The 18,279-nt window shown below is 43.4% G+C and overlaps 1 protein-coding gene across 3 annotated transcripts in view; it reads right to left on the reverse strand.

Annotated features, from left to right (window-relative positions):
* EIF4G3 (eukaryotic translation initiation factor 4 gamma 3) overlaps window positions 1–18,279 on the reverse strand; it is a 385,863-nt gene that overhangs the window by 1,607 nt on the left and 365,977 nt on the right. For all 3 annotated transcript variants that reach the window (XM_036742705.1, XM_036742704.1, XM_036742703.1), the window contains 6 exons: window positions 15,549–15,674; window positions 14,394–14,475; window positions 10,188–10,286; window positions 7,919–8,065; window positions 2,350–2,431; window positions 605–751 (listed from right to left, as the gene is read on the reverse strand). In XM_036742705.1, coding sequence (XP_036598600.1) covers window positions 605–751; window positions 2,350–2,431; window positions 7,919–8,065; window positions 10,188–10,286; window positions 14,394–14,475; window positions 15,549–15,674 — 683 coding nt within the window. The remainder of the gene's footprint in view (window positions 1–604; window positions 752–2,349; window positions 2,432–7,918; window positions 8,066–10,187; window positions 10,287–14,393; window positions 14,476–15,548; window positions 15,675–18,279) is intronic.

The following is an 18,279-nucleotide window of genomic DNA, read 5'->3' on the forward strand; positions in this document are numbered from 1 at the left end:
GTGTCTAAAAGCCACAATCTTAAGCAAATCGCATAGAACCATTTTCCCTTTTTGACCCCATTTCTTCACCATAAACTCAGTTTGAAAAAAAGGCAACAAAATTTCAATGAACCAGAATAAGGTATCGTGGTTAAATGAATTTTAAGATGGCCTCAATGTTAACCAGGGACCCATTTTTATTCCAACTCTTAGAGTCAAAAGAAATTCCAAAAATGAATGCCCAAATCAGAACTATAGGCTCTGGTGACCCCGAGGACCCTGCAGACTGCTGGGTTATTCTGAACATTAACAGTTGGAAAGGATGAAGCTGATTATGCTCACACCCTAGGATATGCCCTGGAAGCTGTCTGGAGACAAAGTCCCTGGCATGGTCTTCCCTTCTGGTTGTTTATCTTTTTTCTAATCAATATTAAATTCAGATTTAGAGGAATGCAGACAGAAACCAGGAGAAGCTCCTCACTTATTTTAGAGTTCAGTTAATAGAAGTTTTGCTGTACTTGAGAGCTGAAGCTCTAGGCTGTGGCCCAAGAAGCCGGCACTATTCATTCCGACTCTTCTAACATCTAGCTGTTCTAACCCCACATAAAGCCACATGTGAACTTACTGGCAGGTTGATCAAGTTTGACGATGGATGCTTGTAGTGCATAAAGTGCTTGTAGTTCCTTCTCTGTATCTGAGTCTAGGTACTTGAGTAAGATCGGCACTCTCTGCTTGATAACAGCAGTATCTACTCGGAAAGTAGAACAATCGGCTGGAGAGAGAGAGAGAGAGAGAGAGAGAGAGAAGAAAAGAACCAGGTAACCCACGAGGAGCTGCCAATGCTGATGTGGAGAAGGAGAGGGCAGGAGGGAGGGAATTCATTGGGGGTCAATTTTTTACTGCCCCATGGAAGGTGAATGCTGAAGCCCCTTAGTCTGCAGGACTAAGATGTCAGCACTAGGGGCCTTTGTGCACCTGCTGTCCTCAAGGGACTGCTGACTCATTTCCAGGGATGCAGCATCACAACGGAGAACATACAAGGAAAAGGAGTGATCAGAACCCATTTATTAATGCAATTAGCATAAACACTTGTGGTCATTCTCAAAACCAACACTGATCAGCCCTCCCAACAGCTCAGACCTATTGCTTCTTGGAGGAAGGTGGGTTCAAAGAGGATTGGATGGCAAGAGGGAGAAGGATGTTTGGGTATTCTTGAAAAATTATTCAACAGCATAACTATCCTTTTAGGAAAAGTAGTTTTTGTAAGAAATTGTATCAATGTTAGTCCGCTTCCTGGAAAAAAAAAACTTTCAGGGGTCAGGCTTAAATTAGAAAGTTCTACACATGATAAAACCTAAATATACTAAAGGCCCCACAATTTAGATACAAGAATGTTTTTAAAAGAACTTCAAAGACTTTCCCAGTTAGTCTTTTTTTAAAGAGAAAATAGATTTTGAAAAGAAATGAGGTAAATGTTACATAACTTTCTGTAGGAGGCCTTTCTTGGTACCTTCCTGCCCTGTCCCAATGTGATATGGTATCACTCTTGTGTTTTGTATATTACCTACTTATGTGCTACGTCTGCTGTTTCTCCCAGGAGAATGGGAGCTCTTAGGGGCAGGGAATGTTTTATTTTTGTCTTTGCATTTCCAGGACTTATTGCACAGGGCCTGGCATACTGTAGGGGCTTAATCAACGCTTGATTATTTAGGGATAAATGGTGTGACCGAGGGCCAACTTGCTGCTTTGCTTTGCCTGGATGGAGAACAGATGCATTTGCCAACAGTGTATACACTCAAGAATGCCTTTTAGCCTTTATGACGTTTTTAAAGGTAAATGCAGAGAGATTACAGGCTAAGCAGACATCTTCATGAAGAAATAGTATAAAAGTTTCTAATTACTAATTATAATTTCACCCATCGCTGTGACTGGTAATGGGGGCTATCAGCACAGTTAAAAATGAAATAAAATGTGTTTATGTTTAAGAAGACATTACATCCTCACACCCAATGCATTGTACTCAACACAGCGAAAGTAGCTGCTTTAGAATGGAAGACCTGCCCCACCCCCATCTCCCACAAAGAAGGCAAGGTGCAGCCAGGACACTGGAGACCAAAGAGGAGGGCTTGGCCCCTCATGGCAGGGGGAGCTGGGATCACAATCAAGTAGACAGCTCCTCCTCCTTTCTGCCTCCGGAGCCCGCTCCCCATGCTGGGGAGAGAGCAGCACTTGGCCTGTGTAGAAGATGAACCAGCTTGGGAGAAGGTTTGGGAAATCACAGACTTTTTAGACCCATGTAAATGAATAATCAGGAACATGATGAATGGTGATTTTCCAAAGTTATTAGTTGCCTTGAGAAATGTTACTTACCTATAATAGCTGCTTTACAAACTGCTGTCATTAAAGCTCTAAGGAATGTAGGTGAACTCATCTGGCTTTCATCTAGATTAGCCTAAAATCAAGAGCAAATGCATCAGTTACATAAAAGAAGGCACTCTTCTGCAGAGCAGCAAGTTTCCCAACTCTACCGCCGAGCTTGGCGCTAACTGGGCAGTGAGTCCATTTCAGCCTTCCTGAAAGAACTCATTTTCCATGTTAAAATGAAAACAGCCTCGCTGCTGCCAATGTGGGCAGACAGTTAGTTCTACAGGAATCAAATGTGCCGTGTACAGTGTGACCCAGTGTGAACTTGCTCCCTGCCATCCCTACCTGGGGCAGGGGACTCCAAGGGAATATTCTGCCAGGGACAGGGGCCACAAGCCACACCCCAAGAGCCTGGACATGAAGAGAGGCCAAAGGCTGTCACATCATTCCTCCAAAAATACTTTGCCTTCTGGACTTAAATAGTTTTGCATGACAAAAACATCTAAGACTTTTCATCTTCATATTCAAAATGAAGAAAGCTTAAAGAGGTTCTAGAGTTGTCTCAAATAGAAGGTAATGTATGTATGGATAAGTTTTTCAGTGGTAGAAGACTATTTCAGTTTTCTTTAAGGAAGTCAGGGGAAAATGTAATGGAAATATGAGATAGGGCCAATGGGACCCAATATGAATCATATTCTAGTCTTTCTCTCTGAAGGAAACAAGTTGTTCAGATAGGAAAACACTCTCCTAAGAGCTACAACTAACAGACAGGAAAACTAATTTTCTCAGCAGATCACTGAGGTTCTTCTCTAATTCTCCACTTTTCTTAGTGCCTTTTAGGAGCAGTCCAGCCTAAGCAGGCATATAGAGACAGCCAAGAAACAAAGAACAGACCATACTGGAAAGCAGAGAATGTGGAAGTGGTTTTAAAGCTCAGTTACATTGTAAAGAATGAGCTGTCTGAGACCTGATGGGCTACATTTCTCTCTCCGGTGATGGGCTATTCGAGTGACCTAAATAATCTGCATCTGGTAGCAAGGGAAGCTTCTGCTGAGGACAGCTCGGACAGTGCACACTAAAGAATGTAGGCAGAACTGAATACAGAAGCCTGGACGAGCACATATAAGCAATTTTAACCAGGGTTATTAGTCAGTAAGTTCACAGGAATGAAAACTAACCCACTTCATCCATAGACCGTAAAGAAACCACTGTAGGATAGATTGTAGCCTTTTGCTACCATGTGGTGCCATGATGGTATCTTATGCGCCCTCCCACCCCCCCAAAGGGGTTTCACACTCATTTCCATTATATTGGTCAGACTTGACTTGCTTATAACTTTCTAAAAAATATTTCACTTGGGCTGGTCTAATCCCAAAGGGATTACTTCTGGAAAATCTGAGTGAATATACTGATCTTGATTTAAGTTATGGGAGAGTGAATAAAAACACAGCCTTGCCTTTTGGCTCAGAAAGTATTTTATAAACAGATGGACAGAGTAACTTTAATCTTGGCATATGGCTAGACTCCCCTGAGGACCAGACTTTAAGGCAAGTCTGAGAAAAGTACAGAAAAATCCTGGAAATGATGAACAAAAAGTACTGCCTGGAAATGCAGAATAGGGGACCTTGCTGGCTCTGGGCAGTGCCTGCTTCATCTGTTTTAAAGGACAAATAACATATTCTTTCCACCTACTGAAGCCCAGACTAACATAATGACTTTGGCTAACCACAGAAACAAAGAACAGGGAAGAAAATAAAAGGGTTCATTCTCAAATTCAGTCACTTCTGCGTGGTAATCATTTCAAAACCCTGACAGCCTTCACTAGTGCTGACTCAATGTGTGGGCAATTAAGGTCTAGGTCTACCTGTGTGAGCCAAAAAGCAACTCAGATCTTACAAGGAGTATCTGTATTTGCATTCTGTGCTTATAGTGATTTTTTCAGTCATACCTATATTAAAAATGAGCAACTGCATTACAGGGGGCAACTGTTAGCTGACACCAACATTAGTTCTGGTGAATTAAATGATCATTTCTATGGAGATGATTCTCAGATCTACCTGTCCCTGTCTTAACCTCTCTGCCTACTTTCAGTCTCACATCTCCAATGGTCTATTAAATAGGAAATTGAACAAAACGTACTAATGACAACTTACAAATATATCCCAAAACAAACTTATTATCTTTCCCTACAAGCCCTCCCCAATCCCAAACTTCCTTAGTGTAGATGGCAACATCATTTTCCCAGCCTGCCCCAGCTCACAACCTAGGTGTCATCCTGGACTTTCTTTCTGCCATCTTTAATCTGTTACCAAGGCCTATGGATCTCACCTTTGCAACATCTTTTGAATATGCCTCCGTGTCTTCTCTGACACTGCCAACACCTCTTGTCTGGACTACTTCAGTAGCTGCTGGTGGGGCTGCCTGCCTCAGGTCTCTCCCCACCCCATTCCATCCTCCATTTAGCCACCAAAGTGATTTTCCTAAAGCTCAGGTCTTACCTTGTCAGCCCTCTATTTGATAAACCCCAGTGACTCCCTATGATCTACAGGATCAAATACAGAAGACTCTGGCATTCAAAGCCCTTCATAACCTAGACCCCTCCTACCTTTCCAGATTTCTTACTCCTTATTCTCCTCTATGTACTCTTTGATCCAGTGACACTGAGTTCTTGGCTGTTCATTGAACAACAACAAAAAATACTCCATCTCTTGGCTCTGGGCATTTTCTCTGACTATTCCACCATGCCTGGAAAACTCTCCCTTTGGATTCCTTTATGTCCCAACTAAAATTTCATCAGAAAGCATTCTTCAATCTTTCTTAATTCCAGTGTCTTCTCTTTGTTAATTAGTAATAATAATTTCCTATTTTTCCTGTATATAGCTTGTTTGGTATGTATGTGTTTTCATGTTGTTTCCCCGACTAGACTATGAACTCCCTGAAGGCAGGGCCTGTCTTTTGCCTCTTTTGTATCACCACAGCTTAGTGAAGCGTCTGGTTCATATTAGGGCTTAATAAATACATAATAACTGATTGAAATAAAGTGCCTTTTTAACTCCTCAATGCATTTATTTCTAACTGCTGAAAATTTAAGATAAACTAGTGTTGAAATATCCTGCTACTGCCCAATAATGGAGATTTACATTGCTCAAAATGACAGGCACAAATACCAAGGCCCTGCTTGCTACATAGTCAGATGTGCACTGATTTACGCATTCAGTAAAACCTTTAGGGGTGTGCTGCTATGAGAACTAATATTACTAGAAAACTTATCACTTTATCTCTTGGCTTCCTTTGCAAATGGAGACACAGAATCCCATTTTATTGGGCATCCTTTCAGTGTCTGGTTTGGTACAAGAAGTCTATCTCCATGATATAGCCAAAAGCCCTTGACCTTTCCCAACGTGTAAGTAAGATTCCATGACATCTGTATTTCTGCATTCCTGTCTATTTACAAGTCCAATCGTCTAGGAGAGTTGTTCTTCGGACAAGATAGTTCTGTACGTTGTTTGTATACAAATACCTAATCTTAAGTTGATGTTTTTCACAACGTGCTGACTGAACTGCTGTGAGCTGTTCTAGAGTTTCTTTTGTTTACTGGTTTTAAAAGACAGTGCTTGGCCTTTGGTTTGTGGACTGGTAGGAATGCTAGGACATCGTCTCATTTTAGGATAGAGAGATCAGGTTTCACAGTATAACAGACACCTGTGGAAAACAGAAGTTTCTTTTTGATGTAGTAATTCACAAAATCAGTGATGTCTCCAGGTGTTCTGCTGGCCAGTTTATCTTAAGTTTATCTTAAATGGAATAATTCCTACAATAATTCTTGACTGCTTTGGTGACTACAGGTCCTATGCCATTTTACAGCCCCCACAAGAGAGAAGCTGAAGGCAGAAAGCTCTCCAGCAAGACCTCTAACATCTGAGATTTCCCCAAAGAAAGGCACCATCCGAAGGGCAATATTTAACACCTCCTTTAAGCTTTGGCAGCAGCCTTCTACCCCCTGCCCCCACCGTGAATGTTTCTCTCCTTTTCTCTCCTCTCTCTCTGTCTCTCCCCCTCTCATTCTCTTCCACAGCTCTCTAAGCTGTAGCTCTCTAGGACACTGTTACCAACAGGTGTCTATCTGAAGGAAGTCTGAATACAATGTAGACACTGATGCCTTTTTTTGCTTGTTAAAACAGGATTCTAAGTAGAAATAATGAAACTTGTTATTGGTGTTACAAAACAAACTAGAGGAAATACAGGACATACTAACAGTCCAAACACAGAAAACTTCTAGGGGAAAAAAAAGGTTATTTTCTGTTACCAGAGTTCCCAAGTATTTTTCACAGGAAAAATACCTGTTACGTATCAACCTTCAGTCTGTGGCATTGGCTGCTCCAAAGGCACATAGTCACATCAAAAAGGGACTGGTTCTGTGGGTTGCTGTGAGGGCCAAAAATGATTATAAATGGAAAGCAGTGCTTCAAAATTATAAAATGCTATAGAAATAAAAGCAAGAATATTTTCCTAGTCAAAGGGAGGGTAGTTTGAAAAGAGCCATTGTTTTGGGGATTTAAAGCATTTTGAAAACAGGACTGGAGAGCAAAATAGGGGAGAAGAGAAGTTAGATAAAACTAGTGGTAAAAAAAAAGAGGTTATTTTTAAAGAGTCGGGAAGAAACAAAAGGCATTTGTGGAAAGAAAGGTGCTGCCAACCCACTGCCCTGCACTGCTCCAGGCGTTGATGTGGAGAATCCAAATCTGCCTGTCCTAGCTAGGAAACCCCTGAAGAGCTTGACAATCCCCTTTGTAGAAATGAAACTCTATGTTTCTGACTCAAGTCAGATGTTCTCAATAACCAGAAACACTGCACAGAGGGCAAAGGTCATAAGCTGGCAGTCAGAACAAGTGGCCTACAGAAAGTATAAGAAGACCCTCCAGGATAAAGAAATCACAGGGAAGTGTCTTCATAGACCCTGTGTGAAAATACCTCCTGAGAGTGGAGAATTACAAAAGCTTTCCGATGACCACTTCCTGGCACACTGTTTAAAATGTCCACTTTCTGGCCAGTGAGAGTTGAGAAAGGAAGTCTATGCCATGGCTAGTAGGGTGAAATGCAGGATGCTGAGGGGCACAATTATCTCAGAAGGATGCTGAATTCAAAGAATTGCTTTGTGGTCAGAACACTTAGGACTTTTTGGAGCCTGGCAGTAGTGCAAAATTAGGGGAGCAATCCAGGAGAAGGTTGCTCTGGATCAAAAGTGTTATTTTGGCGGGAGGCATCTGGTGTGATTTCACTGGTGTAGGGAATTCTCTCTTCATACAGATCAGCAACTTGTCTGTGACTTCTGGTCTTGGGTTTGCCTGGTTAAGTGATTTGTCATGGTCACACACTTGTGTCAGAGGCAGGACTTGAACCCAAATCCGATGGCTGCACCCACCACGCCAGCTGTCTCTCTCTGTTAGCCATGCAGGAGACACTACCTTGCTTTCCCTAAGGCTTAGTTAGCATTCCATGTGCTAGAAGGATGGGTGACTATGTGGCAGAACTCATGTAAGCCCACAAGTACCAGGGAGGAAGGGAGTCTTTATACCTCTACCCAGTCAAAGATCTGTTCATCATTCGCCTTGTCCTCAATAATGAGTTTCTCAAGCCGTTTGTATAACTCTTCAGCAGAGAGTTCTTTCTTTGAAAGTGCTTCTGAGGAACTGGAACAGTCAGACTCTATAAAGTCCAACTTCTGAAACAGGAAAAGTGGAATGCATTTAGAGTTATCCTTGGGGTGACGGATCCCAGAGATACACCTCCCCTCTAAGATGGACCAAATGCCTGGCTGCAGCTAATAGTACGAAAAACTATCATTCTCAAACCTCCTGTGGATTCTTCTAGCCTCCCTCTAACGCCCTGAAAAGAAAATAGCTCACTACAAGAGCTTCTCTTAAGGGCGTCAGTCCCCCTGCGTGGGAAGCTCTCTGCAGCTTCCCTCTTCCTAAGTTCCCACTCCCCATAGATTTCCTCTTTCCTTTGGTACTGGGGCAAGCCTTTAAGGCTGGAAGGGCAGGCTTCCGTTAACATCATTCATCGTGTAATCTGGGTACCCCAGCATTACTAGGGAGTTCTGTGAAGTGTCAGTGCCCACACCTCTGATAGGACCACTCCCAACCCCAATCAGCTCCAGGTGCTCCAAGCTCTGCCTTGAGAAACAGTCTCCTTAACCATTTCTTTAATCCTGAGATAAGTAACTCAACACTGGAAATCAAAACCAAAGGGATTTGCAGTTTAAAAAAAAAAAAAAGGACTGAAAACACACTGTCTTAAAATGATTTGTTTTAACCGTAACTACTGAATGTGCCAGTGATGATAATTTTGTACTCTACTCCTAAAACACTTCAAAAAGCTTAACATTTTTAGGGACAATCCGACTCTTCCAGACTGCTTCTGAAAATGGGGAGACCTTATAAAAATTTGCATACCCTGTCACACAGCAATGCCACTTCGAGGGCTGTATCTCAAAGAAATCATACAAGTGGGAAAAGGACCCGTATGTACAAAAATATTTACAGCAGCTACTTTTATGGTGGCAAAGAACTGGAAATCAAGGGGATGCCCATCAATTGGGGAATGGCTGAACAAGTTGTGGTATATGAATGTAATGGAATACTATTGTGCTATAAGAAATGAGGAGCAGATGGACTTCATAATAACCTGGAAAGACTTATATGATCTGATGCTGAGTGAGGGGAGGAGAACATTATACATGATTATAGACACACGGGATCTGTGATGGCTTTGATAGATTTGGCTCTTCTCACCAATGCAAGGTTCTAAGACATCTACAAAAGACTCATGATGCAAAAAACAATCCACATCTAGAGGAAGAATTACAGAGTCTGAATGCAGATTGAGGCAAACTATCTGCTCTCTTTTTTTCCTTCTTTTTTGGCTTTGTTTCTTCTTTCTCATGGTTCATTCCATTGGTTATAATTATTCTTTACAATCTGACTATTGTGTAAATAAGTTTAAAGTGAAGGTATATGTAGAACCTGTATCGGATTACATGCCGTCTTCGGGGGGAGGGGGAGAAAATTTGGAACTCAAAAAACTTGTGGAACTGAGTGTTGTAAACTAAAAACAAAAAATAAATTAAAAAAAGACAATGGGGAGCCCTATTCAAATCCATGTAAAAAGCGTCCTGTTAATGTTCTTGGGCATTAAAATTTCCATAGTTTACTAGAAGCAGCCTGGTATGTATTGGCCTGGAGTTAGAGAAGCTCAAGACCTTCTTCAGTCTCCAGTCAATATCTTGAATGAAGGGGTTGGATAAGATGACCTAATTTAGCCTGGCAAAATGAGCCTGTGATTCCATGACTGACTGATGAGGCATTGGATTTTAAAGAAGGCCTTTCAGGATGGCTGGCTGAGTGGAACGATGCTTGTGACTTCTAAGAGAGAACTATACTGGCCACTGGAAAGAAACAGCTGCTCACTGAGCTGCTCTCTCTCATCACTGGATTTTAACAGCCTCTTTCTGTGGCAGGAGTGAGCAAGGAGGTTAGGGAAATCAGTCTGACTTTATTTCCCAGAAAACCTTGGGGACATGGGGCAAAATCCTATATTTGACAGAAACGCCTTGGGATTCAAAAGATTTAAGTTTTGAGGAGCCCTCGTTTTTTACTGCCATAAACCTTTGAAGGATTACACAGAATGCTTAGGAACTGTAGTTTCATTTCAGACTAACTCTAAAGACCAACAGACATGCTCACTTCCACCTTCCATTTAGGGATAGACAGGATACTACAAAATAGACATGATGAATAACCATCTATTTTGCCATCAGTGGGACCAGGAAACTCCTTACTCACCTGCTCCAGGAGAAAGTTATGTACATCTTCCCCTTCTGGCAAATAGTCCTTCCAACTGAGGCCAGCCTCCCTCCATAAGGCTCCCACTTTCTTATGGCTCTAAATAACAAACAAATGCCCATTAACGGAGGAGAGAACAAGGCTTTCAAGAAGGCAGCTTGCTGCTCACGTGAAAACAAACTTCGGGTCACATGAACATAAACTGCCTTGGACTCTGGATTTTGCTAGTGTGACAAGTGTGTGTGTGCTGATAAATGCAAAGACAAGACTGACTTAGGGTTCACTGAGAGGAATGCCATAGAGGTTCAAACAATGGTACATGTGAACTGGTGTTTAATATTCACACACAAGCATATGCATGCAGAGACATGGAAACCCACAAAATCTGATGTATAAGGTTGTAAAGCAACTATCTGGCAATCCCATCTCTATTTTATATCAATGCCACTGTTTGATCACGATCATTTACACTGTTCTTCATATACTTCTAAGAACCAGACTGGTAATAAAAGATGCAGGCCCTAGATTGATCAGCTCAGCATTCTACACACAACCAAGATGTCTGCACAGTTTCCAACTCTGAATCCTGAAGATCTAGGACAAGGAAAGCAAGGAGGGGCAGAACTAGATGGACCAGCTCAAGAGATATTACGATTCCAGGCTGAGATAAAGGAAGAATGGGACCCTATTGCTGATAACTCGGAAAAGAAAGCATCATCACAAACACCCTGGAGAGCTGTCATGAGGCAGGGGATGCCCTACTCTGAACCACCAAGCAGAATGGTCAGAACGGTGCCAAGCTCTCCACTGCAGCTTTCAGACAAGAAGGCAGCACACGTGTGACATTTACCGCTTCCACAGCACTCCCAAGAAGCCAGACACTACTATCCAGCTACATAAAACATAAGAGTCTCTAGTTTCTGTAAAGAGGTCAGCAAGCAATGGCCACTGGTTCCTTTAATGATCCATAAGCCAATCTTTTCTTCTAGCATATGGCAGTATAGACATTTGTCAAATGGGAAATCCATGAGTCTGAGGAAACTAACTTCCTGTCAAGTAAGGAGAAGGCAGAACATGTGACTTGCTCGATTCGATAACAATCTATTTCAGAGAGAAGGGGAAGATGATCTGGCTATGTTTAGATCAGATGGAAAGGTTTCCAGTATGGGCCTGGTGACAAACTGTAGGTCTATAATTAGAGGGTCAGCCCAGAAGTGAGGAGAGACTCATCACCAGCTGGCCATTACTGGGGGATGACTTTTCAGTCATGACAATTCATGAAGACAATCTACTGAAGTTCATAAGGAGGTTGGGAGAAGCACCATATTAATTAAAGACTGATGTATACAAGTATCAGAACAAGTGGGAATCAGTCTCCTACTTCCATTTAACTGGGAGTAGGCTTCCAATAAGGGCTGGTGGGGACTTGGCAATACTGGGCTCTGTTATGTCCTAGTCACTGAGTGACTCTGGGGGAGTCACTGCACCACTTGGGCTACAGTTCCTCCATCTGCAAAACGGGGTTAATGGGCCTTGTACAACTGAGGGCTATGGTTAAAGTTAGGGTTAAAGCATTAAGGTTAGAAATGCTTTCTAAGGAGGCTATAGAAATCAGTGCAAGCCATTACTCTCCAAGTATGCAATGCACCAAATGAAACTCAACAAAATGGCAGAGGAGAAAGCCTTGCTGATGTTGCCTTGACTACCCTGGCCTCTGCCCCTCAACCTCCATTTCACAACCTGCGTCTTCACTCCTTATAGTTGTCCCCAAGGAAAGTCAATTGTACCCATAAGGATGCTCTTCTCTAAAATCTGGAGTTCTCTGATGCCAGCCACCCATTGTTCTATCTCTGCCTCTGCCCCCCAGCTCCTGGCGCTCTCTTGAGTCCTGACCATGACTTTAGGTCTCCCTCCTTCTTGTTCTCCCAGTCTGCCCTGGCCCTGCCTCCCAGAGTTGCTGGAGGATCAGATGAAGCCATGTATGTGAAGCTCTTGGCAAACCCTAAAGCGCCAGAGACACGACAGCTGTCTTTTCCCCTTCAGTCTTAGCCCTGTGGCATTCTCTTCTACTTTTGAATCCCTTGCCCCTTCATGCTACGCCCCACCCACTGTTACTCCTGCTGGAATGCTGCTGACCTCTGCTGGAAAAGAGTGTCACACAACCACATGCCTTCTGGGTAAATTTACGTTCTCTGATCTTGCCTGGACCCTCACCTGCCATCTGTCAATGCTGTTTTATCCCACTCTGGAGGGGCTATTTCAAGCCTTCTCTTTTCTGCTCCCACCTCCTGCCACCCCTCTCCTCTTCCTCTCAGCAGAGGACCTGCCCCTGTATGTGAGTGACGTGGTCGGCTGATCCACACGTAAAAGCCCCTTGCCATCACCTCTTTCCTCTTCCCTCCTCCACCTTGGTCTCTGAGGAAGAAGTTGCCTTTTCTGATAATCTAGCTACCTGTAACCTTAACCCCATTTCCTTTCTCTTCCACAAACTTTCCCCTTTGACCCTGCCCCCAAGTCTTCCACATCCATCCACCTACCCCCGTCTCCTTCCCTACTGTCTACAAACACACTTGGGGCTGTTTGCTCCCAACCCATTAATTTCTCACTTCTGATGCCATCCCTCTCTCTCTAAAGGTCTGAGTGCAGCGGCCTCATCTCAGTGACTCTGCAGCTTGGCTGCCGCTGCCTTGGCCTTCTCTTCCCCGATGTTCTGCTCCCCGCCTCTCTCCTGGCTTTCTTCTCCTCCCTTTTTGACTTGCTCCTTTTCTCAGCCTCCTTTGCTGATCCTCGTCCATCAACCACCCCCTGAGCCTGAGTGCCTCCCAAGGCTCTGTCTGGCACTCTTCTTCTTGCTTTACATTCTCTTAGTGATCTCCTTAGGTCTCGTGGGTTCAGTCACCACCTACGTGCAGATTACCTCTTCTGTAGATGATCCCCCCTTCCATAGACCAAGGCTCAGTCCCTCTCCTCAACTCCACTGCTTCTTGCCTCCTGGGTATCTTCACCTCACTGTCCCACCAGGCTCTCAAACTCAATGTGTCCAATACTGGACTCATTATTTTCCCCGCTAAATTCACTCTGCTGTAAACTTCCTTCTCTCTTTTGAGTGCACCCATCACCTTCCTTGTCACACACATCTGCAACCTTAGTCATCCGTGACTTCTGTCTCACCCCCTGTGCCCAATCGCTCTCCTCCCTCCATGGCATCTCACAGAGAGCCTTCTTTCCACACTTGTGGCCAATCCTCTCATTTAGGTGGGCATGATTTTTCATCCTGAGTATTCCAAAGTCTCCTCATTGGTCTTCCTACCTCCAGGCTTTCCCCTCTCCAATCCATCACCAATATTCCTAAAACACAGGTGCAACCACAGGACTCTTTCCTAAAGCTCTGTACTGGCTTCATATTATCTCGAGAATAAAGCGTAGTCTCTGAAATCTGGAAGAAGTTTTGAGGTACAATCTTATACAAGCTTCCAAACTTATTGAATTAACTCCTGTTTTCCTGTATGTGGCTTGCATGTCGTCTTGCCTAGCAGACTGTAAGTTCCTTGGGGTCTGGGACTATCTTTTGGCCCTTTTTCTATCTCCAGCACTTAGCACAGTGCCTGGCACATAGCCGGTGCTTAGTAAATGTTTTACTAATTGATTTATAAATTCTACATTTGAAACTGAATCGAAACTGCAATTCTGTTCCATGAATTTGGAATCTCCCATTTCCCAGCCTTTGCACAGTCTGTGCTTCTAGGCCATTTTTTTGTCTGAGCCTAAGCTTAGGTGCTCCCTTTTAGAGGAGGCCTTTCCCAATGCCCAGAGTGGTCAGTGCTTTTTCCCCCCTATAACAGTATCTCACATGACTTATCTTTGTAGATGTTCTCTCCTCCGGTAGAAAGAAATTACTTGAGGGGAAGGACTGTTTGGCTTTTGTCTTTGTCTCCCCAGCACCTAGCACAGGTACCTCAAACGAAGCAGACTTGGTAAATTTTAATTTTGGTTCAAGATTGGAGAAACAAAGATGCTCTTTGGTATCAAATTTAGGTAAATTTGTTCCTTGTCTGTGGAGTCAACATCGAATGCTCTCAAGAGGAGTTGAGGCACAAAGCTAAGCTTCCTGACTGTCCTTGTGCCATGGCTAAGCCAGGCTCCCAAGCCCAGCTCATCACCCCCTCTCTCAGGCACCACTGAACTTGACTTAAGTGGGAGACTCACCATTTGTTTGCATAGAAGGTGCAAGATTTCAGAAAGCAAGACCCCGGCTCTTCCCACAGGAAGTAAAGGTTTGCTGAATTCTCTGTAACAGAGCACACAAAGCAACGGTCACATTCACGAGGTGGTGCATCAGCCATGCAAAGTCAACGTTTTTGATCAATTCCTTCCTGTGCAGTGAGAAAAGACTGCACAGCCGGGCTGATAAGGGTGGGCAGAGATCACCATGTGTGTCTATGGCCAGACGTTCCAAGGACTTTTGGTTCTACCTGGACAGTACACTGCCTGGATGGATAAGCTTAAAGAGAGATTTTTCATTTAAAATGCCAACTCCTTCAGGAGCCTATTTCTGATGCCCAGGTATCTCCTTCAAATCTCACACGGTCTTTCTGCTATAAACCTGTAATGCCTTTATCATGTAATGCTGTATAACAGCTAGTCCCTTACTAGATAGGGACCTAAAGAAATGTCTCAGTGCTTGGCCCTGCCTCCAGAAGGCAGTTAATAATTATGTACTTCTTTGGTGTACTATATAACACCTTCCTCCCACACCATTTAACTCCGAGGTCAAAAAGCTGGGTCAAGCACTGCCTTTTCTGGTCACCTATTTGCATTCTCTACTTCTTTCAAAGCAGAAGGAGGAAACCCCGACCAGCTGGTAATGAAGTTATAAAACTGACCTCTATAAGGTATTATGGAAAGGTGTCATGGCATTTTTTGGAAGCAGGTGACACAGAATAGGGCCTTTTCCTAGTCTCAACCAACTTGAATGATACTAGCAAATTCTCTAATCTTTTTCCTACTGATGGCTGTTTCCAACACAGCAGCTCAGAGAGCTGGAAGGGAGGATGGAGGCATGGATGGGAAGGAGTAGTTTTTTTTCAGTTAAAAGATTTTAAGAAGGAAGGACATTTGAAGTACTTCATATGAGGTAGTGTGATATGTTAGAAAGAGCGCTGGATTTAAAGTTAGAAGACCTAAGTTCAGGACCTTGTTTTACCACTTACTGTGTGACCTTACCCTATGCCCTAAGAATAGAAGGAATGATTGGTGACATTTCTGTAATGTTTAAGATTTACAAAGGACCCGAAGTGGGCGAGTTGGTCACTTCTGAATCAGCTGAGTTGATGCAACACACTAGAGACCTGAGTGACTCACGTGATAAGTTCTCTCATAGAGATTCCTCCTTCTTTTAACATGGGGGTCACCAGCTCAGCAAGGTACAACCAAATATGGGGAATATCAATGGCCATGTCATCCGCCAACTCCAAAGTATCTGAAAACCTGGCAAAGACAAAGAAAAGACATCCAAGTGCCAAAGTTAGTCCAAATGTCTGATCTTCTCTTTATGAAGCCCTCAAATCCCTCTAAATTAACACACTAGAGAGGCGGTGACCAGAAGATGTCATGTTTATTATTATGTATGTCAACACTGCATAAGGCAGACATGGAAGGGAAGGAAAAGGCAGGATTCCTGCCCCCAAGGAGCTACAATTTCATAGAGTATAGAAAGGAATTGAGAAAGAGCACCTCCTTTAAGTCTTTGAAGAAGTGGAAGACTGTGGGCGTGGAAGACTGAATTATCTACCCAATATGATTTATGTTCATTAATTTAACTCAATTGTCTTTTTTTACCCCCTTAAAAGACCCAACTTTCTTATAAGTGATGGGTAGGGGTTTTGGGGTGGGGGAGGCAACTTAGAAATGATGGCAATATAAATACAAATGTTATCAGAAAAATAAGACAAAACAATCTAATGGAGAGAATAAGACAGGTGCAAAAAGCTAATTAAAGACCTTACCTTTGGCCTTCATGGGTGTCAATAAATATGCTAGTTTAGGTTCCTACTCTATTTTCCTCACAATCTCACACACAAGGACTATGGTTCCAAGAACTGAAGCAGCTCAGCCCCTCATTTCCTGCCTCCCAGCTCAGGGCTATTTTCCTCATTTCCAGAGCTGGAAATGTCAGTAAATGAACACAAAATAGAGGACTTAAGAAATCAAGTGTTTTATGAAATGTGGCGACCTTTTCCATACTGACAGCCATTAAGTGCCATATGCATCTAAGCTACTGAAATGTTCTATGTAGTTTAAGGATATAACAGGGAAGCCAGAATCTGGGAAAAGAATACATTTTTGGATGTCTTGTACTTTTCCACAAACTCAGTAAGCTGTGAGCCTCCACAGAAATAAATCATGGAGCTTTCAAGAAACTCCAGTATGCTGATGGCTGGTGTACAACACCTAAGCAGAGAAGTGGAAGCTACTTGGCAGAGGCAGTGCCCAGCCAGAGGCTGCCATCCTGAAGGCCAGTGTATAAATGCAGGTCAAGATGCTTCATCAGCAACATGACTGGCTCGACACTCCTACATTGATGCTTCATTTGGACTTTCAAAGACTATGCCAGTAACATATGTCTTGGTAGCTCTGACCAAGCTGGAAAGCCTTTGAATAACGGCATGGTGTCAGAGCACATGTTAAATCATAGAGGATCATTACCAGGTTGGCTGCAGAATACATTTTTTAGTTATAGCACCTCATGAAGGTCACAATCTATTAGGGCAATGAAGGCTTTGTGGTGTGTGATGATAGACTGAACACTCACATTGACAAAATCAGAGATCCTCAAGGTCCTGAACAAAGCAACAACCTGAAGGTTGTTGCCTGGAGAATCCCCCCATGTGGTGCCAAACTCCCTGACCAATAAGCCAGTGTCCTCTCTTATGGACTAAGGGAACTAGCTTATTTCTAATTCCCATTGGTAATCTCTCAGATCTTATGATTCTAAGTAGTATGCAGAGTCTAGAAGGCAGGAGTGTCTTGAGCATTTGTCACCTTGGTGACATCCTTCCTCAAATCAAATGAAGGTCTAGATGGCATGATGGCTCTTTGGAGATGCTGCTGTGATACTGGAACCTGTGCCATGTACCAACTGGGGCCTCTTGAGCAGCTGGGTGATGCCACTAACTCAACAGAACTCCTTGTGGAGGCACAAGAAGGGAAGCAGCGGGGGACTGGGAGAAAAGTGCTGGACCTGGTTTCAGGAGGCTCACTCACAGCCCTGCTGCTGTCCTGTTTGGTAACCTTAAGTAAGTCATGGTTGGCAGGGCCACATTTTCCTCCTCTGTAAAATGAACAGGGCTTATTCATCTCTAAGGTCCTCTGTAAGTTCTAATATTCTATGATGCTATGACAAGGTTATTAACAACAGAGTCCTAAAAAACAGACAATCTCATTGCCACCAAAACACTGCTTACCAACAAAGAACTCCAATGGGATGGCCATTAGTAAAAATCAGGGCAGAATAACCAAGCCATCGTCACACAGAAAAGTGAAGCATGATAACCCCAAGGTGAAATGACATGGTGTTTTAAGGGAGGCTAATGTACCACTTCTAGCAGGTGCCTGTCTGTGAAATGCTGATCAATAGCAGGCAATGGTGGAACTCTTCTAAGGACTCCATGAACGTAAGATGGAGTGTCACAAGAGCACAGGAATTATTCATGTAAGGAGGTGAGCTACAAACAAGAGCGCTTAATCCATGTGTTCAGGATGGGGCTGCGGTAGGCACTCCCTGATACACACAGGTTCCCACCTTTGAAATATACCACATTCATCTGGGGAATGTCCTCCCTGTCCCCATCCACTTGCTGAAATCCAACTTACCTTCAAAACCCAGCACCATTGCTGGTCCTCCATGAAACTATCCCTTGGACCTTTTCCCCTCTCAGCATTCAAATGACCCTTGGTTCACATACCTTACACCCTTATTACATTCTGTGTATGTGTGTGTAACAGATGTTTTCATTGTTGTATTCCCTCCCTCCACCACTCTCCCCGCACCTTACCCACCCCCCAACATTCTGGACTACGAGCTCTATAAGGG

This window comes from Trichosurus vulpecula, chromosome 2, assembly GCF_011100635.1.
Source record: "Trichosurus vulpecula isolate mTriVul1 chromosome 2, mTriVul1.pri, whole genome shotgun sequence".
In the NCBI taxonomy this organism is placed as follows: domain Eukaryota; kingdom Metazoa; phylum Chordata; class Mammalia; order Diprotodontia; family Phalangeridae; genus Trichosurus; species Trichosurus vulpecula.